The 23,533-nt window shown below is 39.2% G+C and overlaps 1 protein-coding gene across 1 annotated transcript in view; it reads right to left on the reverse strand.

Annotated features, from left to right (window-relative positions):
• cep112 (centrosomal protein 112) overlaps window positions 1-23,533 on the reverse strand; it is an 87,859-nt gene that overhangs the window by 48,937 nt on the left and 15,389 nt on the right. Inside the window, exons 5-10 of the mRNA XM_016540152.1 lie at window positions 21,942-22,096; window positions 21,538-21,667; window positions 20,528-20,620; window positions 19,822-19,881; window positions 18,555-18,634; window positions 3,031-3,166 (exon numbers count right to left, since the gene is read on the reverse strand). Of these exons, the coding sequence (XP_016395638.1) occupies window positions 3,031-3,166; window positions 18,555-18,634; window positions 19,822-19,881; window positions 20,528-20,620; window positions 21,538-21,667; window positions 21,942-22,096 (654 nt within the window). The remainder of the gene's footprint in view (window positions 1-3,030; window positions 3,167-18,554; window positions 18,635-19,821; window positions 19,882-20,527; window positions 20,621-21,537; window positions 21,668-21,941; window positions 22,097-23,533) is intronic.

Below are 23,533 nucleotides of genomic sequence, written 5' to 3' on the forward strand. Positions count from 1 at the left end.
TTTATTCAACTATCGAGAAGAAACAAAGCAACCTCGGCGTCCGATCGCAGGCCTTCCGCTCCTTGAGTTCTCTCCAGCGCTGGAAAGCTGATCCGATATTTACATGTGTCCTACTTCTTACCTTATTGTCTTAAGCCTTCTTTACTTCCGCAGACGTTTTCCTCTTTTGTTTTTTTATCCGCCATCTCTATCCTTCTGTCGCTCGGCTCACTAATGTCCATCCTGTGCACTGAACGCTCTCTCCTCCACATCATGAGTAGACATGCCCCTTACTACTGATTGGCTACAAGTTTGTTTTGCTAGTCGGCCCGAATCAGTTTTCTAAAGCGTTTTTGAAAAATCGCTCACCCCACCTTTAAGGTAAGAGAGTTGAGGAAATGAGATCAACACACCTTGTGAGTCGGATGAACCTACAATGCCCACATGAGCACCACAGCTCCATGTATTGGAGCACATGTGCTAACTATTAGGTCATGCTGGAAGCTTTACAATGACATGAATTGTCGTCTGAGAGATGCTCGCTGCCCATATGGGGGAATGCAGTGACATCCTGTGAGACTGAATGAGGGGAGGGGATTGGATTGGATATGATTTATGATCCAGTCTGCAGTACTGATCGCTTGCTGTCTGGACTCCCTGGAACAATCCACAGATCAAATACACCCTGAGATATCAGTGAAAGAATGTCTCAGACTTTCAGCCTAAAGTCTGCTGCCACATTGCAGTTCATTCTGGACAAGAACGCACATTTAGGCAGAAAGAGACTATGACTGAATTGTGAGGCAACCAGTCACAGTAATTCCATAAGTGGACTCTAAGCTGGGGTAAATTTGATGGTTTTATGTTTCATAAGAATGAGACGACCACTTAGAGAGTCTACTATGAATTTTTCCTTAGATTCTTGAAAATGATTTGTTTTTACAGCATTGCTAATAACGAGAAAAGGATCAATGTGTGGCTTTGTTGTTGATCACAGCAAAACCCTAAAAATATTCACACTTAAAGGAACACTCCACTATTTTTGAAAATAGGCTCATTTTCCAACTCCCCTAAAATAGTGGAGTGTTCCTTTAAGTTCTAGACCAGGGGTGGGTAAACTTGGCCCTTCCAGGTCACTTTCCTTCAGAGTTTAGCTCCAACTCTAATCAAACACACCTGAACCAGCTAATCATTGTCTTCAAGACTACTAGAAAGCTACAGGCAGGTGAGTTTTATCAGGGTTGGATCAAATCTCTGCAGGAAAGTGGCCTGGAAGGGCCAAGTTTGCCCATCACTGTTCTAGACCAATTCTCACTATTAACTAACTGATAACTACAGCATTTGCCTCAATAAACTTCTAACGACTGCTTATTAATAGTTAGTAAGGTAGTTGTTAAGTTTAGGTATGGGGTCAGATTAAGGGTTTTAAAATATGGTCATGCAGAATAAGGCATTAATATTTGCTTTATAAGTACTAATAAACAGCCAATATGCTAATAATATGCATGCTATTAAGCAATTAGTTAATAGCGAAAATTGGGAGAAGTCATACCTTTAATTAAACTTTGACTGTCCAAAGGAAAAAAAAAAGATTTTGCTACAGGAAAATTTTAATTATGGTAATTCCTACGTAAATTTATCATGCTATTCGATATAACCCAGAAACATGAATTTGCTTACAACTAAATGTCTCAATTACAACTATGAATTATTTACATAAACACTAAAAATGTTTCATTTAGCTGAAAAACAACCAAAAATAAAATTGATGTAATAATCAATCTTTTTTTTTTCTACACTTAAAAACTGAGTTATATAAACACTTAAGTTGCATATTTTATATCAAATTGTTAATTATATCATTAGGTTTCTATTACAATCGACAACCAATATGTAAACATTTTCAGTGGCTGTAATAAAAACCTGCTTTCATGAAAGATTTATTGAAATATACTGTACATTAAATAATGAAGATATTATTAACAAGTTAAGCAAAAATATAATCAGGGTTTCTGCAGGAATTTTAAGCTCAAATTTAAGACTTTTTAAGACCTTTTTTTAAGATCTGCACAAATAAAATTAATACCATATGAGCGGGGTAGTGTGCACCGCTCATGTTTATTTAATGAAATCATAGCTTTTTGAAGTTTAATCGTCATATTCAGCCATATCGCAATTCTAGTCTTTCAGTCCCCAAATTTAAGACCTCTTGATATCATAATTAAGACTTTCTTGTACAATTTAAGACTTTTTAAGGCCTTAAATTTAAGACTTTTTAAGAACCCGCGGAAACCCTGTATAATGAATATGTAATATTTCCATGTAATACTTAGTGAAATGCCCCTCTCAAGATTTATTTTTGCTAACTAATGAGGTATGGACACTGAAACGCAACAATTTTCAGTTGCTGAAATTTTGGTGCATCACCACTAAATATCTTTCAAATTATATGATGCTTTATATTAAGTGTCTTTAACTACTATGTACTTATGCACTTATTGTGTACATGCATGTTTTTACATTGTACTTATATTAAAAAAAATACCTTCCTCTAACTACTTATGTAATTAATTTCTTTAGTTACATCTATAGTTACACTGGCAACCCTACCCCTAAACCTTAACCCTCCCTTAAACCTAACCAGACCACTAAACCTGTCGTTTAATTTACCTATATCATACCTCAATAGCAGAAAAAGTGATTTGTGATACAACATGAACACAAAAAGTACACTGCACCAAACAATTCATTATTTTTAATGTAAGTACATAGTTAAAGACAATGAATATAAAGTGGGACCGAGACCATTAACTCCAGTGATTAGTTTTTCCTGCAGAAGTGCTCAATCTAGCAACCTGGAAACTTGTAAACATGACTTCGGAAGCTGCATAGTAGCCACAAACAGGTGATTTGGATTTCAGTCAGAATGTGTGTCAGAGGGTAAGTGAGCAGTCTGAGGCTGATGCTCTGACCGCTATACCGTGAGCTTGACAGAGCATAGCTTTCATAAACCTTGTGACACAGGGTAAACTGTAGGTGCCCTTGACTCACCTGTTGCTTCATGTCAGCGTAAGTCTTCTCTGAGCTGAGCTCCACCTGCTTCTTAAAGTTCTCCAGTGCACTCTCAGCTTGCTGGGCCTGAAGCCTCTGACTGTCCCGAACACGAACCAGCTGCTCCTCTTTATCCCTACAACATAAAAACAAAACAAAAAAAAACACAAATTGTCACCCTGTGTATATACATATGCTTGCATTATTCTTAGGAGTCAGAACGCAGAGTGAAAGTTCTCCTCACTCAGCTTTGTTTCATGCGCTCTAACATAACTGAGACGGAAAACACGTCACATAAAAGCAGCATGTTGTGCTTTATACTTATTTTTTATCAGCTGATTGGGGAAGCATTTTATGTTCACACAGAAAACTTCAGTGTCGACGCAAAACAAACAGCATCTCAGACTCATGTCTGACAACAACGCTGAGACACAACTGCCAAAAGAGCTGTCAGATGCAAGCCAGACTGCTACAAAGAGCTTGTCAACCTGCTTTCACTGTCTATATCCGTGCATGTGTGTGTGTGTGTGTGTGTGTGGCACATATACAGAAAACACACATATTATGCAAACAAAAACTTTTATTTTGGATGCGATTAATCGCGAATAATCGTTTGACAGCACTAGTTTTTACACAAAACATTACAAATATGTATAAAATACATATATATACTGTATATATAAAACACTTTCTCTAAATGAACATCTTCATCAGCTCAAGAGAAGGACATCCTTCTTTAGTTATCGTCTCATTTAGTGTACACATACAAAACAGGCATAACAATAAGAGGAAATTAAAAACAAAACAAACACAAAAAAATAACAAAATAGTTGGGGACCTTTTTTTATTTTTCTATGGTCTCTTTTCTGTGTAATTTTGGTCTCTCTCATGTTTGACATCAAAAGATCTAGAAATTGTTTCTCCCTGACTGTTGTGTAGTCTGTAATTATTAATCTGTCTTGCAACATGAATGCCTTCAGGGCAGAGCACACACAAAAGAGCCTTCTGCTCATCTCTGATGTGGAGCAACCAGCAGACAAAAAAAAAAAAACACTGAAAGAAAGAAAGAAAAAGAAAAACAGGCGTCTAAACAAGAAAGAAACAAGAAAAAGGCGAAGCCACAAAAATAGCTCTCTCTGAACATTTTGAGACGTTCCAGAGAGAAGAAGGAGCAGCTCATTGTGAGGAAGAGAGGATTAGTTAGTGAGTTACAGGTTTTAGTTAGTGGTTCATTTCTGTTTGTCTGTTTTTATGGTGAAGAATACCAACAGCAAACACAAATTTTTTGTTTAAACACACTCAACATGAAACCAAAACTGCTCCTTTTCACTTTCTTTATATGTGCTCTGAGTTTCATTGTGAAGACTTAATCAGTGAACACTACTCCAAAGAAAACAAAAAAGTCTTGCTTTGCCTCTGAATTTACTATTTTTTTGTTTGTTTGTTTGTTTGACGTCATCAAGCCCTCTTATTTCTAAACTCCTCCCTTCTAACCACCTGTCAAAGAGACCACTATTCATTATCCAAGCAATTCCTGATTGATAAAATCATGACATGATGTTGTTGCACATTCTTTCTTTGCAGTATAGACAAAGTGTCTACATTTGGCTTTTAACTACCTTGTTTGTGTTAATATTGTAAATGGATTGCCACAGAGACAGCAAAATGAAAATACATGGGAGGTTTCACAGTTTGTGTGTACAATTCCCATCCATAGTCGTACCGTTTAAAGGGTTAGTTCACCCAAAAATTCTGTCATTAATTGCTCACCTTCATGTCATTCCAAACCTGTAAGACCTTCGTTGTAACCAACTGTAATTTTACGAAGCTATGAGAATACTTGTTGTGCACAAAGAAAACAAAAATAAGGACTTTATTCAACAATTTGGAACAACATGAGGGTGAGTAATTAATGACAGAATTCATTTTCGGGTGAACTAACCCTTTAAGGCTGAGACTGATGTATAGATTGAATCTATAGGCGCTTAATGGTGGGTAAGACTTCTTCAGTGAGGCACGTTACTAGTTCATAGATTATGAAACATTATCATTAGGAATTTTCAACTATTGTCCATTTGTCAAAGGTGTTCCCCTAATATGCGGCCCAAGACGCTAAGACCCTACAGCAGTGGTTGTTGTTGCATCTTTTTTTTTTTTTTTATGTATTGTGCCATGTATGTCACACATTTAAGATGCCATGTCCAGTTATAAAACTGAACTTTAAAAATGCATCTCCATCTGCTTCATTCAGTCTTCATCTAGCTGCTTTGATCTCACGAATGCAAAAACCTAAATCCACGTATTTGACCTGTTATGTTATGGGTTGAAAACCCATTTGCTATGAACAGTATACTACACAGATCTACGCTTAACGAAAAGGTTAATATGTTCTCTGCATTGATTTTTCACAGGTGGTTTACCCATATTTTAAATTACGCACTGTGTTCAGTCTTAGGGTTAGAAGAAAATGTTCCTGGCAGAAAATGACCAGTACCTATTTTTTCTTACAGTTTACAATAGGATCTATGAAGTGAGCATCATCAAGTTTAAAGAAGGCAAAGGGTCATCTTATGGTTTCTATGTAGGTGTACTGCTGTGAGAACACAACAAAGGATGACCAAGGGTGTGGAAGTGGAGAAGAGCAGAGCAGACAGTCCGTCACCATCCGTCACAGAGAGGGGTGAGATGAGAAGGCAAGAACGAGGAAGGACAAATAAAGCAACGCGGCAGGGAAAGGGGAATGCCAGCTCCGCAGAGGCCTTTGGCTTTGGCTGGGGTTTGTGCTCGGAGAAGAGTGGAAGACGAGCAGACTCAAATTAAAGATGTGCCGTCAAACCAGAGGAAATCCTTCTCATCCTGCACTCTTTAAGGGGATTTTTTTGGGGAAAAGCAGAAGGAAGGGACTTAAGGAAAGGGCGACAGTGCTTCCGACTAGCCACAAGTCAGACAGGAGGGTCAATTTTCCAAACCTCCTTAACCACAGGACGCCTCCAATGTGGAGAGCAGGACGCTTCGATGGGGAGCTTGTACTGTAAATAAGACTGGAGATGCTGCTAATTCAAATGCTATGGCCACACAAACGCACCCATTCATTTTCATCCAGCCTGCATTCAACCCGTCCGACGCCTGAGTTTCTGGCACCTGTGGCTGCAAAGAACCTGGGTTCGTGACCTTCAAAGCGCCTGACCTGTGATGGATGCCACAATAAACTCACTTTTGTCTGACTGTACAAAAAAAGAACAAACAATTTCCTCCAAAGGCTGTAGATTTACACTGACACATTAGTGACAACACATGTAATAAGTGTTTCTGTAGAAAATCCAGTTTAACCAATATTGCCTTAATTGATTCTAGTTGATTCTTGTTTGATCCCAAATTGGAGTCAATCTATAAATTCTGATAGAAAGAGAGAGATATTGAGTGCTCAATTTTATATTGGAAAAAAATGTGGAATATATCATACATATTCTATAAGTCACTGAGCATCTGAGCGAAGACATCTGGCTAAAAAGCTGTACAAACGCAGCATCTTCATATTAGACTCACACTTGGCCAACACTCAGTCTCTCTGGACGTGGGCTATAAACACACTAGGAGAGACATATGGATTCCAGGTGGATTACACCTCTCCACACCAGTGTGAAGCCAAAGGTCATGCACTCCATGAGCTCATCATGACGGAATGATAACACATCCTGCACCAGATCAAAGCTGGGGCCCAAAAAGAGGCAACACATTAAAGCCAGAGAGAAAATGCAAAGCTGAAATTTTCAGCGTCCTCAAAAGAGAAGTGCCTCATTCCTCTGTCCCCAGAGAGCCAGAACGCACAGAAACAGCCTCGCACACTTTACGACTGACATGCAAATACGCACCGTTCAAAAATAACAGCAGCCGCTGCGTGAGCATGCAGTCTTAACACCCTGCGCTCATGGTCAAATACCCACTTGGGGTTCGAGGAGATGGCCAGTTATTGATTGAGATATGAATTTCTTGTTTGTCATTTAATAACCAATGTAATGCAATCTGTAGTAGAGTGGAAGTTCAATGTCAAATATGCCATTTTGCCAGCAATTTCAGATTTTGTTCTGAATAACATGCTACAGCTGCAGAATACAGTATGCATACTAGGCAGACAATACAAATTTTCTGTTTATGCATATAATACCAACGTGGTCTGCATTTGACAAAATGTGCAGTATACTACAGATTATACTATGGGGCCGTTGAATGCTTGAATCTGATTGGTTGACAAATGTTCTAAGGTGTGCAATTATTTTCAGGGAAACGCACGGCGAACGTACTGTAGTTCCAGGCAGCTCTTGACCACATTACATGACCATATCACGTCGCCAAATGATTTCAGTTATTTCAAAGGTCCTTACAGACTAAAACAGCAAAAGAACCAGCGAAAACCGACAACGATACTGGCCAAACAGATAAATACAGTAAACAATAGGATAAAAACGACAGATAATTTCCATGTTTTTGCCACAAAATTACGTTTTATTATGTACGGAAAGCGCATAAACTACTCTACCTCTCCCGCTCTCTCTCCCTCACAGACGCACATACATACAGTTTGCACACACGTTAACATACGCGCTAATGTTGTTAAATGATTTTATCAGTAACATAGCTTAACAACTTAAAAACTACATGACTTCTCACAAGCGAGGTAACAACAACGGCGCTGTTCGTGAAGAAAATTTACTTAAAAGTTTCACTATTATTAGAGACACTGCCGAGAGACGCACAGACTCACAGAGGTAATCTCTCTCTCTCTCTCTCTCTCTCTCTCTCTCATAACTTAGTTATTAGCTGCATTAGTCTGCTATCAATGGCTCAAGCCTCCGTTACTAGGTTTAAAATGTTTTGATGTGTAAATGTTTAAGATGTTTTGGAATTAGCAACTGAGGTGTTGGATGAGATGCGGAAGAAATAATCCAACTCTCAATAGCGTTTTAAGTAGAAAAACTAGACAAATGCCTTGAAATATATCATCTGATCGATGTCTTGAGGTGTGGTAACCGTAGTATATTCGGAATAATTGAATTGGTCTGTTGAATTCTTAGAAAATAATGCACACCCGAGGAGTAACGTCACCATTTTATCAATTATTAATTATTGTCAATTATTCCTTACTTATACTATGTTGGGTAAATTATCACCAAATGCAACGACTTGACAATTTGTTTCTATCCATCTTATTTTAACATAAGAGTCCATTATGCTGCTTTATATTGTAAACTGGTATGTCATTTTATTACATTTATTGTCATAATCATAAACATACTTGTTTACAGTGCAAATAGTTTAACCGTTTACCACACTTTGTTATTCCTCTAGTTATATATCTATTAGGGGTGTGCATCTCCATAACTGAGGCCGACGAGATACGCATCTTGCTGCATAGCCAACGATATGATACATTAAAGATACATATGAAGCAACTACTGATGCAGTGCGATCCGATTTCGATTCGATTCAACACAATGCGATACGATGCAATGGGAAAAAATATGATGCTAATAAGTATAGCGCATCTACTAAAGCATCTACTAATAATTATGTATGAATTAATTGGTTTTTACCAATGCAAATATGATAGAAACGATGCATAGCAATACAAATGCCAACTTGTATCCAATGCACACTTTTTTAAATCGATGCATCGCATCGTCAACTTTTATGCCGATGCACTGATGCAAACTGGTGAATCTTACCATCCCTAATACCTATAGTGGCTAATAAATCAGAAATCTTGCACATTCAAAGAAAATAGCTTTCTTTCGGGTTAGAAAATAAGTTGGACAGTGAAAAACGAAACATAAGTAATTACAGACAGATAATAACAGGATCACACATTCTAAATGTAATATATCATGAAGTCATGAGAATGCGGCATAATACTGATTGAAATTCAAGAGAAAGCTAGTATTCCACACCAAACACAGCTAGATAGCCTCCACGTAGAGGATCATGAAATCAACATGCAGCTCAGTGTGCCAGCGATATGCATTTTTCTTCTTTCAGACCGCCTGCATGCTGTCAAAAATATTCCCTTCGACAAGCTTTGATGGTGAGAAAATATCTGGCAACCGTTTGTGAAATCTGACTGTTTACCTACTAAAAGGTTTTTTTTTTTTTCCATTTAAATTTGGGATTGACCCAAATAGACGTGCAATCATTTATTTGACGTAAAATAAAAAAAGCACAGAGTTGCTCATCAGCGTTGATTGTTGCGACGGTGTGGACCACCAGGAGAGTGTGCTGCTGAATCAGTGAAGTGTGACTCTTGGGTGGGATTACATTCCGGGACGCCTCTTAATTAATGTCATTCCCAGTGCAAAAGACACATTCAGTGACACACACCATAAACCTCCTGCTTTAAGCATGAGGCGATTATTCAATGATGTGGTTTGCGTATGATACAAGAAAACAACATCTGCATCCCTTTAAAACTTCCAGAGGAAATTCTAAACACGAGGAATTTGTTCCTAGTTTTCAGCTTAGCACTGAAAGGTTATTCCTGCCGTCCCGGATGATCAGTGTGTCTGTATGGCGCCCCCTGAAGGAAGAGCAGGTGTCTGCAGGAAGCAGGGGCTGAAGGTATGAATGTAATGCTCTGTGGAAAGTGTGACTGTGTTCGATTTAAATGCTTTCAGATGCATGAACCAGCGGGCTGTTTTCTCCATTCCTATGCAACAGGGCACGCCTCCCACTTCTCTCCTAGCAACAGCGAACGAATCCCCCGCCGAAAGCCCTTCTCTCAATGTGTTTTTGGACACTGATTCATTAATTTATAGTAATCCTTCAGAACATCAGGCATGTGTTAGACACACATGTATGCAGACCATAACTCATAAACAACGCAAAGTTAAAATGAAGGGGGAAAAAATGCACATAATTGCAAAAAAGTAAAAACAGATGAAGTGTGTTCTTGCCACATATGCAGCTGAACGTCATGTGCCTGTAACTTCTCTGAAATTCAGTGTGTTTACGTGTGTTTGGTGAGTTGCACAAGCATCTATTTGAATCAACTTTGCAGATCAAAGCTGAGATCAGATTTCAATCACCTATCCACGATCAAGAGTTTAAAAATGAAAGCGTCTACACAGCAACACATGTGAGCTGTTTACCGCCAAGAGCAATACTGCAGACTTTCAATCAGGCAGCACTCAAGAACTGACTCATCTGTATGCTGAGATGAAGGGTCAATGCATGTTTCTTCAACTATGGGCATGTTTGACACCACTTTGCGACTTTTAGAAAATCAACTCTTCAAACTCTCAATAGTTTATATAATTTGTCTACTAACAATGAAGAAATATGTCAACATTTCACCATATCTCCTGTGATATAAAGTATTATGTTTGATCACAAAACTAAATCCATAGCTAGCACTGGATGTATCCTAAACCAAAACCAAAACCAAAATAAATATAAATGAATGAATGAATAAAATGAAATGATACAAAATAAAATTATTATCTCTTTATAACAGGCAAAACTGTTGTTTATGATGAAAATAGCACTACAAGTGAGACATTATAAAATGTAAATAACTGTACACAAATTTATGTAAATAATTTCACGCAATAAATACCAAAATGGTTTATGCTTATTTCCCTCTTAGATCAGCATTGTTTTAAACACTAATATAGATAAAACAATAACATTACACAATCTTTACTGAAAAGTTATTTGAAAAAGTAAAAAAATATTAAGGCACTGAATTTCAAAGATTGAATTTGAATAATTCAACAAAAATTGACATTTTAAATACAAAGTGGAAAGAAACCACAAAAAGTGATAGAGTAATCAGCTGAAGAAACATCCTCATATTCATGTTCTGGGGAAAAAAAATCATATTAAGAGATCTTAACAGTTCCAACAGCTAATAATATATCTATAGTAACTGTCTTTAATTGAATAATGACAATATTCAGTGTACGCATTAATGCATGCTGGCATTTAATCAGACATTTGTTGTATCCACTGTTCTACAACAGCTAAACTAGTGAGTGTCATTCATCACAAAGCCTTAAAGCACACATGGGATAATGTGGCTTAAAATATGTCTGGACTTTAATTTCCTGGACTTTAATGACATTTTCTTGGCTGGACCATCTCTCCACATCAAAAAGTTACAACCTACAAAGAGGGAGGTCTTGGTTGCTTAAACTGTATTTAACAGAAATGCAGTATATTCGAGTGTAATGGAGCTTTCACACTGACAACAATTAAATCAATGGAGGTCACCAAGTTGCACTGCTGGTTGAAAGTACACTACTATAGCCATCTGAATCAAACGGAAGATTACATGAGCTTCACTACATCACTATGCATTTGCAGTAAAGCCCATCTCTGTTGCTTGCATTGACATATCAGTGATAACTGTACTTTAACCCAATATCATATTTATTTTCCTTTGGAACTAACTTTAGGTAAAAAAATTTGATTGCTATCATTTGTTTGGCACATCAGATATGAGTGTGCATGCAGTGTGCTCTGAATGTAGTAGTCCATCCAGACATGCAAAACAAAATTCATATACTGTACTATGCATAATGCAAAAATAGCAAGAGTAGTATGCCACTGCAAACACACCCTAACTCCCTGACTCTCCCTGGCTTGGAGCATCAACTCAGAATGACAAAAATACATATCCAAATACAAATTAGTCTCTTCTATGTCTGCAGGAGCGCAGCAAAATCATGTTTTGGTAGGAGAGAAGATCTGTGCAAATTCAAATTATGAGTTTATTCTGCGCTTCATCTAGGGAATGCAACACTATCGTCTTCAAAACGAGGAACAGAGTTTAGGGCCAGCTGGTTTATTTTCTTGCCTATTCTTATCCTCCGTTTGATCCAGCGGGACTGCAGTGATTAGTCCGTTTGATGTTGGCCTCTGAATCCCCAGGGATGTGCCCCCTTCCCTTCCTCCCCCACCAGAGCTGGACTGGGCTGCAGCCGAGACTCAAAGAGATCCGCAGCTTCTGACGTGGGACAACATAGCCGGGCCAAGCACATATCCCTGTGGCACTCCCCTCATGTGAGCTTACACTGACAATCATGCTGCATTTTAAGACAAACATATTGCAGTGATGGGAACTGAATTGGGCTGTTTAGGTGACCCGGCCGTCTTGTGGAATGTGTGCTTAAACAGAGATAGACACAAAGCAAGCAAGCATCTCTCCTTGCAAATCCAAGTATGAATGGAAATAATCCTGAGTTCACTGACTTGACTGGTAATTATTAAAAGAGATGGTATGGGTAAATAAAAGCAGCAGGAAGGGACAAGAAAGGGATTTCAGAGGCTTTCAGCTCTAAGAAGTCCTTGTATTATCAAAATAAAACCAAGACCAGTTTGAACATTCAGAGCACAACGGTTCGTCATGTATATGCATTTCTTCTGATGATCAGACAGACACGCTGATAAAAAAAAAACTAACTTTGTGGGGTTTTTTCCAAGCGTGGTAGCTCACTATAGTATTGCCATAGCAACAAAGTTAAACAATGCACCAGTTCTCATTTGCATTGGGAAGGGGGTGGTTCTTTTGAAGAGAAGGGGGCTCAGACAAACAAACAGCACAACAGCTGCTTGCGTCTACACGCATGCATGTTTAAATCCACACGCGCATATCAAAAGGGCACGCAAAAACAACAAAAGTCTAAATACTTTATAAATAAAATGTACACTTAAAAATGATGCAAGTCGTGCTAAATATTACATACATTTTCACAGCCTCTCTGTAACACATATGCACATGAAAGTGTGTCCAACATGCCAGCCTGCATATAATGCGGTGAGCAGCCAGCACTTTATACGGTTTCATCTCGTTTAAATTTCTCCGCTCATCCTCTGATCTCTGCTATTAGGCGGTGCTCTCTTGATGTGTGTGTGCTGGCTAGCCGTTTGAAGTTCTGCGCTGACTTTAAAGTGGCCAAAAGACTCTGAACGGCAGGTAGGTAGCAGACCAGGGATCCTGGGTGCTCGTTAGCCCAATGACTGTGTAATTAGCTCGATGAGGACTGCAGTGTAAATGCGCTTGCCTATTGACACAAATGGGCATCTGTGTTGTTCATTGCTCATGTGGGGCTAATTTATTCATCCTAAGCCATGTGTGTCTGGCGCACTAACGGGTACGTCAGATAACGGCACTCGTTTCATCTCGACACTTTAAAGCAACGGCAGAGAAAAAAAAAATCACAATTCGGCAGATGAAAGGAAGCGTTGTGCTATACGGAACAAGACATGCAAAACGTCCTGGAACAGTTTTAAATTACATATGTGCCAATGACAGCCAGACCTGATTGCTTTCGCTTAATAGTTGTCTCATTTCAGTTTTTTTTTTTTTTTACGAAAGAGGCAACAATAAACTGCTGTAAGATTTGTTAAGATTTGTATGCTAAGGAATAAAATACTGTAGCATATGTTAGATCAATGCAGCGGTTTTAAATATGACATAAAATGGTGAATCCATCATCTATATTTATATAATATATCATTTCCATTGTGCAGTAGTATAGTAACTCGGGGTGTACACATTTGTAAGTGTCTTTCAGTTTGGCACGCATACGTACCAAACAAAAGGGCCGGTCCCACTATACTTTTCATTCTATTGACTTCCACTTGTGCGCATGTGAATCCAGGAGAGTGGAAACGCAAGCTTGTGTGAAAAATGTTTGCATTTCGCTGCGAAAGTTCAAGTCCAACTCTGGGCAGCATTCTCTATTGGTAACAGCCTATAGGATTCTGATTGATTCAATTAATTGTTTAAACTTAAGTATTTGATATAAAAGACCACACTCACACATTTAATAATGAAATTAATAAAATTGCCTGTCACACTTTATTTTAAGGTCCAATTCTCGCTATTACCAAACCATTAACTATGACTTTTGCCGCAATAAACTCCTAATTTGCTGCTTATTAATAGTTAGTAAAGTAGTTGTTAAGTTTAGGTATTGGGTAGGATTAGGAGTGTAGAATATGGTCATGCAGAATACGTGCTTTATAAGTACTAATAAACAGTCAATATGTTAATAATAGGCATGCTAATAAGCATCTAGTTAATAGTGACAGTTGGTCCCTATACTAAAGTGTTACCAAACTACCTGTACAGTATCTTATATTGTAATGCGGTTCCTCAAAGAAAAGAAACCGACCCATCTCTAGAGAAAGGCACATATTCTACACTACCTCTTCTTATTCTGCTTTCCATTCCAAAAATGTGTTGATGAAAACACATTTCAATTTATACTGGAACAAAGCGACAGCATACAAAAAAACCCAAAAAAAACTGAAAGTATGTCATGGAAATGTTTTCCTGTAAAAACTATTAATTCAGGACCAGGTCTTGTGCTCCAGGAGATGATGATGATGATGATGTCACATGTCCACTGGCAGCGTTAATGACTGAAATCTAATTAAACACGTACAGTTACTGCCAAGAGTGCGTGATGCACCAGGACAAGGGCCAAACAAACAAACAGCAAATAATGAGCCTGATGTCATTCTTCAACCTAAATGGGAGGTTTTCCACCAATGTTTAGACACTGTAAATAATCTCACATCTGTGCCTGGTGGGTATGTTGAACGTGGCACACAGCTTGTCAGGGGAGTTTTGCTCATTTTCCTTGAGTGACAGTGAAAAAGCGAGGCCAGACAAACTCGAACAGCATCTAACCTGAAGTGTGCGATTCCACCCGGCACACAAACCCTGCGAGCTTCCTCAGAACACCATCCTAACCACTTCCACATCTCCCGCTGCATTCCTGTGGTTGGGAACGGGCTCCGGGAGCACAGGCAGTAACCCCACGCTAGCTCCACATCTAAGAACTCTGTTGTGGGCCAGGAGATGGCCTTCCCAAAACAGGACTTAGAGCAGAGCCTCTTCCACAGCCCCATAATCCAGTCCAGACCACAGCATTGTTCACATTTTACTGGTCTCTGCTAGCACACAACAATACTAGAGCACTGCTGGATATCACGGCTTCAGAGTAGTCAGGGAGGCAAGACTGACCAAATATTGCCCTTGTACACTCAAATGAGAAGCAGCATTTGTGTATCCAAATAACAGTATAATAAATAATTGTAAACATTATAAACATTGTAAATATTATGCAAGGTTTATTGTAACAGTGCAGCTGGGTTATTATAGTTAACTAAAACTAAGGGTGTTTTCAGACCTGTAGATCGTTTGCTTTGTTCCGAAACAGGGACTTAATTTGTTACAATGTTGCATTTTCTTCTTGGTTCGATTCACTTTCACAAGGCAACATTGCAAAGCATACCAAACTGGGTTTATGCAGGTCACATGTGAGTAAAGCTGTCCTCTTATTGGTCAGAATTCACCTGATTACGTTCCTCTGCGTCATTCATCAAGATGGATTGACAAGTTCGTTCCACGGGCTGGAACACGCAAACACTTACGAATGTAGCCGTCATTCATGCTCTAATATATATATATACAGTATCTCACAGAAGTGAGTACACCCCTCACATTTTTGTAAATATTTTATTATATCTTTTCATGTGACAACACTGAAGAAATGACACTTTGCTACAATGTAAAGTAGTGAGTGTACAGCTTGTATAACAGTGTAAATTTGCTGTCCCCTCAAAATAACTCAACACACAGCCATTAATGTCTAAACCGCTGGCCACAAAAGGGAGTACACCCCTAAGTGAAAATGTCCAAATTGAGCCCAAAGTGTCAATATTTTGTGCGCCCACCATTATTTTCCAGCACTGCCTTAACCCTCTTGGGCATGGAGTTCACCAGAGCTTCACAGGTTGCCACTGGAGTCCTCTTCCACTCATGACGACATCACGGAGCTGGTGGATGTTAGACACCTTGCGCTCCTCCACCTTCCGTTTGAGGATGCCCACACAGATGCTCAATAGGGTTTAGGTCTGGAGACATGCTTGGCCAATCCATCACCTTTACCCTCAGCTTCTTTAGCAAGGCAGTGGTCGTCTTGGAGGTTGTGACGAGTGGGGGCGGGGCCGAGAGCCGTGGGAACGGAGCGAGGCCGGTGTAGTAATTGATAATGAGCGACAGGTGTGTTTGGGGTCGTTATCATGTTGGAATACTGCCCTGCGGCCCAGTCTCCGAAGGGAGGGGATCATGCTCTGCTTCTGTATGTCACAGTGCATGTTGGCATTTATGGTTCCCTCAATGAACTGTAGCTCCCCAGTGCAGACAGCACTCATGCAGCCCCAGACCATGACACTCACACCAACATGGTTGACTGTAGGCAAGACACAATTGTCTTTGTACTCCTCACCTGGTTGCCGCCACACACGCTTGACACCATCTGAACCAAATAAGTTTATCTTGGTCTCATCAGACCACAGGACATGGTTCCAGTAATCCATGTCCTATGACCGCCATCAATTCGTAGCAGTGAATGAAGAGGTATCATATCGATCACAAGTGCAGTATGGAGTACCTCAAGGCTCAGTACTAGGGCCGTTACTCTTCACGCTTTACAGCGTGAGTTACCCTTGGGAGATATCATCAGGACACACGGTGTTAGCTTTCACTGTTATGCTGATGATACTCAGCTCTATATTTCTTCGCGGCCACTCACTCACAGAATCAGACACTGTCTGCTGCTTTTTACATAACATATTTCCCGTTATGAATTATGATACTGCTTGGTTCGTTGGGTCGGATTGCTTTCTCACCACGAGCGAACCGCTCCAGACTCCGTTTGCAATTGGGCCGAGACCACCTCTTCAAGGAGGTCTCGGTACGCTTGTTTGGTCCACTTTTGGTGCACACCTGAGTGCGTTTGCTGCATTCACACCTGCCCAAACGAAACGCACCAAGTGGGACAACGAACTCTAGTGCGATTCAACCGAACTACATGAGGCAGGTGTGAAAGCACCCTAAAACTGAAACTAAAATTAAAACCATAAAAAAGTTACTTTAAATATAAAATAACATAACTGAACCATAAACATAACATAACCTTAAAGGGTTAGTTCACCCCAAAATGAAAATTCTGTCATTAATTATTCACCCTCATGTCGTTCCAAACCCGAAAGACCGTTCGTCTTCGGAACACAAATTAAAGGCGGCATAACACACACAGTTTCACCCAATCTCATGTTAATCTTGAGTACCTATAGAGTAGTACTGCATCCTTCATATCTCCAAAAAGTATTTAGTTTTATCATATTTATAAAAGAAAGACACAGCTTTACGATTCTCTCCGGAAAAAGCCGAGGTCCTGGAGGCGCGCCGTGGGTGGAGCTAAAGAGTGACGAGCACTTGGGCGCCGAATGCCAACAAAACAGACATTTGATGCCGTTTCACTTACCGTCTGCAGTTCTGAATCATGACCGGGATCTTTTATAGCTGGGACCGCTCCATCCTTCAGTATCAAACAATGTGCAAATCCAGCGTCGAACTGGGCCTTGTTTATAAAACGTTCGTCAACAAACACACTTGTGAAACTCCGTTGCTGCTCCGGAAAAACAAACTGCATCCACTGTTTACATAACGTTGGGTTCTTTAGGAAGCTGAACAAAGTTATCTTTCCCTTACAACCAAAAACACACCTCTTTAGAGACATTCTTCCTGAGCTGAATCATGACCGGGATCTTTTATAGCTAAAAAACGGTCCGCTCCATCTTTCAGTATCAAATGATGTGCAAATCCAGCGTCGAACTGGGCCTTGTTTATAAAACGTTCGTCAACAAACACACTTGTGAAACTCCGTTGCTGCCCCGGAAAAACAAACTGTATCCACTGTTTACATAACGCTGGGTTCTTTAGGAAGCTGAACAAAGTTATCTTTCCCTTACAACCAAAAACACACTTCTTTGGATTGGAGAGATTCTTCCCGAGCAAGTCCCGTGCAGCGCTGCCACCGGATGAAGCACGTTGATGGGCGCGATCTCGCTCTCACTCTGGTCGATGTGTGCACGGCCGGCTCTTCCGGGAGAAATGCCCATATAAGGAGTTCCACCCTCGTTTAAAAACTATAATGTATCTCAATGATACTAAAATAACACTGCAGTGTACTGTTATTAAAGCTGTATGTGGTACTTTAGAACAGGAAACAGCATTTAACTTCAACAGTGGCTTGCAGGGCAGGACTTCATTTTATCCTTATTGAAAAAGGAAAGTTATTTAAGCTAAAATATTTTTGTTCTAAAAGTATTTTATTTTATTATTTTATGTTTCATGAATTTTGTTTATTTATTATTTTTATTTTTTTACATAAGAGTAATTTTATCTTATTAAAATTTGTAAACTTGTCTGAAATAAATTTCATGCGCTGACAAAAATATGACAATGAGACTAGGTATAAATAAAGTAAAAAAAACTTCAATTTTGAGTGCCTAAAAATACTCGTGTGTACACTGCCATTGAAAAAAAAAAATATATATATATATACACACACACACACAGTATATGTATATATATATATATTTGTAATAAGACTGTAAGACTGTAATAATGAACTTAGTGTCACTCAGTCACTCAGATAAGCCGGATGTACCTGAGTGAGTCCTCCATCTTGCTCATCTTCCTCTTGCTGTTGGCTCGCTCCTTTTCCAGCTCGGCCTGAAGCGTTTGCAGCTGTGACAGGACAGCAGAAGTGTCAATCACTCAACACGCTTCATCAGCTCCCGCCCTTCAGCATAACTAAACAGAGCTGATCTAATTTTCTAAAGGTCAGAGGTCAGCCGTGAGCAGCCGCTGGCAGACGGCTGGCCTGCAGGTGTATACGGCCTCTGCTTTGCAGATGTGCCCTTGACAGAGGACCGGCCCTTTGAAGGTGAGGTGGCAGGCAGCAGCCAGGTGTCTGAGACTGATCTTAAAACTTATCTTCACCTGATTGTGTCGGCCCAATTATTAAAGCAGCCTTTTTATGACAGTTCTGAAGCTTTGAAGACTTTTGAAAGGGAGCCGCTTGGCAGCAGCTCCTATAAGTCTCATAATTAGTGGGGCTATCAGGTCGGACTATGACTGTCCAGTTATGCTCCCCTTTCATTTGGGAAAACACTTGGGACCCTCATGAGGCTGTGCTTTAACAAACACCAACTGGTCTCTGCTTGTACCTGGCATTTCTGGTGATCCGATCACAAGTGATCAGTGCTAAATACAGGTGTAAAGAGGGTTTAAAATGTTTCTTGATCAGATCACTGAAATTACATACAGTGGTAGACAAAAATGCATGTGACCACATCACATTTTTAGTGGAAACACTAAGCGCCCTGAAAGTGTGAAGCTCCGCCTACTCGCCATCCACAAGTGATCAAAGGATACACGTTTGAAATGCATGTTAATAATATGAATGGTATTGCATTTCACCTGACCATTTGTGATCGGATCACTGAAAACACTGAAAATCTTAATACCAGGTGGAAACTGGGCCTAAATTTTACAGCCACATCATCAAAGTGAACTAGGGCAATTGAGAGCAGAGCAAATGCTTTGATGTCTACCTAAAAACCTAAACCTGCTTAAACTGATGCTTACGTTTATTACAATTGCCTCAATATAATAACTAGCACTGTCAATGTTTAACATTTGGTATTATTAAGCATAAAAAATGCAATGCAAAAATGTGTAATTGTAAATGTATAAACCACAATCACTGAGAGCGGGCACAGAATGGGTGTGTATGTCTGTATGTTTCTTTATAATCAGTGACCACTTGCTTTGATATTTTGTTGTATAATTGCATGTCTAAACATTTTGGCAACTGCATAAAATTATTAAAAACATAAATATAATATTGTTTTAGTGAATAAATTAATTACCTTTTTGTCAGTGATATTTTGTAGGTCTGTTATCTCTTGCTGCATCTTATTCTCTTGGTCCTGGATAAAAAATCAAAACAAGGTTTTCATGCAACCCATTTTACTTCTGTAATATGGCATCTTTCTGATTGAAACAGGTTTTCAATAAAAAAAAATACAAAAATAAAAAATATTTTATACATGGGGAATTCATTTAATGTTGAAAAATAACTCTGTGACAAGTGGTTGGATGGGAGGGGTTGAAAAATCAGAGGGCCTGATGATAAGGAAAGCAACACAAGCTATGTATTGATAAAAAGATCATAAAGACAAATATTTGTTTTCTCTGGAATAACATGCACTGGTAAATTGTTCATAATAAGACCAGGGTCAATTTTGATTCCATGTTGGCATGTTCACTTGCATGATTTGCATGACAAAGCAAATAGTTATTCATTTTCATTAAGAGTTGGAACGCAAATCTGATTTGAACTTTTAACATTTTGCAAATGAGCAGTGATGTGATGGAGTGACTATCAATGGAACTGAAGTCAGTGGACTGGCATTCTGCAAAATACGGCAGCCAGATGTTTGTTCCTGCATTTCAAGTTGTGAATCCCACCAATGACGAGGGCAAACAGCAGTATGAACACTCTACAAACAAGGATAAAGTGACTGACGGCCTCACTGTGAGTATGGAAGGGTGTAAAAAGTGTGAACAACTGACCCTGAGCTGTTTCTGTCTCCTATTTTCAGCTTCCTGTATTTGCTGTTTGAGGTGAATCACAGTCTGCTCCAAATCTTCGATCACCTCCGATGCCTGACAACAAAGCAAACTACATTCAAAACATGCTATAAAACTGTAGGATTACAGACACTCTCTGATATCAAACACACTGGCATTAGCTCAGTTCCAAAACCTAGTAGACACAAACACAAATCACAAACATCCACCTGATGCAAAGACCCTTCAGTAGAGAGCCGTATAATTCTATTAAGTACATTTTAGAAAGGTTTAAAGGGGTCATATGATGCGATTTCAAGTTTTCCTTTCTCTTTGGAGTATTACAAGCCGTTTGTGAATAGATAAGATCCCTAAAGTTGCAAAGACTAAAGTCTCAAACCCAAAGAGATATTCTTTATAAAAGCTAAGACTCGTCCACGCCCTCCTAAAACGCCTAATTTAAACACGCCCCCACATGTCTATCCGGAGCTCCTCCGTGAGACTCGAGACCGGTGAGTGGTGCAGGTGTCGCTCATTATCAATTACTCCACCGGCCTCGCTCCGTTCCCACGGCTCTCGGCCCCGCCCCTCTCGTCACATACAGTATGTGGAAAATAATGTGTTTTTTTAACCTTAAACTGCATAAGCACATTTCATTACACCAAATACACAAAATAATGTTCTTTTTAGCAACATCATATGACCCCTTTAAGTATATTTCCAGGTCCATCTTATGTAGTTAAGTATACTAAATGTAGTGTATTAGTAGTATACATATAAGTATACTATTTCAATTATTTTTGGGACTGAACTGTAACGGTAGTAGACTTTGACTACAAAATTATTTTACATCACTAGTTTATAAGTTTTTCTTTTCTACTGCAGCTACATGAGCAGTAGAACTTCTAGATATACTGATAGTTTGCTAGCTACGTACTTCTAGCTTCTAGCTAGAAGCTAGAAGGGAATAAATGAGTAAAGCATGCGTAGGTGTGAGCGGTGAGTAAAGATGCCTTGGCTGCAGAGAGGGCATGCTCCTGCTGGAAGTGGCTCATGTCAGCGTTATGTCTGGCCTGAAGTTTCTGCAGCGCGTCTTCATGCTGGTCTCTCATCTGCTCCATCTCCCTTTGCAGGGATACGCTCCTAAAGCATACCAACAACTTTTTATTAGAGTGATAAAAATCACAAAACACAATAGCTCCAATCTCTTGACTCCATCGCACTGAATTAATTTAACTGCAATGTATTGTGCGACTGCATTATATGTTCAGGATATATTTAACACTGCCTTCAAGTCAGGTGTGTTTATGATGCCGTACATCTGTTTTGTAGCAGAGCTATGATTTTACATCAAATCTCTGCACCTGTGATCAGTTGTATCTGAGCTTGTCGGGATGATCAGGTGGTTTTCTTGTACCTGTGGTTGGCCTCTTGAAGCTCAGCGCTGATGGAGGCGATATGAATCTCTAACTCGGCTTTCTCCTGTGTGACCTTCTGCCGGAGCAGGTTCCCATTCTCCACCTCCACTGAGAGCTGCTTCACCCGAGTCTCCAGCTCATGCAACATCCGCTCCTAGAAGAACCAAACAGAAAAAGAAAGATAAGAGAAAAAGATAAGAGAAAAGTTCTGTAGAATTGTTTATTCAAATAGCTCATACAGCACTGGATTTAAAAAAAAAAAAACTTTCCTTGACAAAGAAAATAATTTTCCGTCAGTGCTTCTCCAGCCATTTGACCATCATTCTGAATCTGACTTGGACGTAGTCTTTGAGAAAAAAAAAAGTGATTTCTCAGCTTTCTGTTCAAAATGTTGCTTTTTGAAACTATGAAACTTACCCACATTCAATAAAATGGGTTGTTTTGTTTAAAAACAGAGGCTCTGTTCTTTCATGGTATTGTATTTATACAACAAAATATTCTGGGGGCTATGAAATTTTGTGAAAATGATCAAAAACGCTGGCACTAACGCTGGCACTAGCGCTGGCTAGCAACTTAAAAAAAGAAAATGCTGGTAGGGAAAGAGTTAATGTATAGTGCTTTATACAGTAAGATTGTTCAAAGTAGTGTTAATGTTGCAAAGCTGATTCAAATCAGTTCAGTGTCAATGTTGCAAAGTTTATCAGTTAAAAACAAACTCAAAACCCAAACTTTTGAGTGGTAGTGTGTCATTGTTTCCACAAAAATATTAAGCAGCAAAAACATCAACACTGATAATAATCAATGTTTCTTGAGCAGCAAATCAGCATATTAGAATAGCATATTCACAGGAATACATTACATTTTTAAATATATTCAAATTGAAAACAGCTATATTAAATTGTAATAACATTTCACAGTTTACTGTTTTTACTGTATTTTTGGTCAAATACATACAACCTTGCTGAGCATAAGAGACTTCTTTCAAAAACATTTAAATATGCTAATTATTTCAAACTTTTGACCGGTAGCTCACAGCTTTTTCAAAAGAACAGCTTAAGTGTAGTTGAACTACTTTAAATTATGAGTAGCTTGTATCTTGACAAACTACAGCTTCACAGTAGCTTCCCATTACAAGGGTACATGATTTCCACTACAAAGAGATAGCAGAGAAAGGCAGTGAAGATCTCCTGAATGGGGAATTCTTCTGTAGATGTGATAGGGAAAGTTGAACAGTTCAGTAACAGTGAGCTTAAACAGCTTTCTAACCGCTTTCATGGCCACCACACCATCCTCATCCACCTTCAAAGATGATCTGAGATCATATTTCAAACTAAAATCTGATGCACCTGTGGGCCTCTGTTCTTTAGCACAACCCAGAACATGCTGGGACTGAATATGAAAAAGGCATGTGCAGCAAAGCATGGATCAGCCCTCAAAGAACATCTAGGATGGTCTTCATTTGAAAATGAGACAACCATATCTGACGAAATACAGGAAGGGGAAAACTTTCCATGGGACAGCAAGAGCTGTTAAACCAAAACCAGACAGCCTGCCTGAGCAGAGCGCAGACACACACACACACACACACACA

The sequence above is a fragment of the Sinocyclocheilus rhinocerous genome, unplaced genomic scaffold, assembly GCF_001515625.1.
Source record: "Sinocyclocheilus rhinocerous isolate Xijiao unplaced genomic scaffold, SAMN03320098_v1.1 scaffold2593, whole genome shotgun sequence".
Classification (NCBI taxonomy): Eukaryota; Metazoa; Chordata; class Actinopteri; order Cypriniformes; family Cyprinidae; genus Sinocyclocheilus; species Sinocyclocheilus rhinocerous.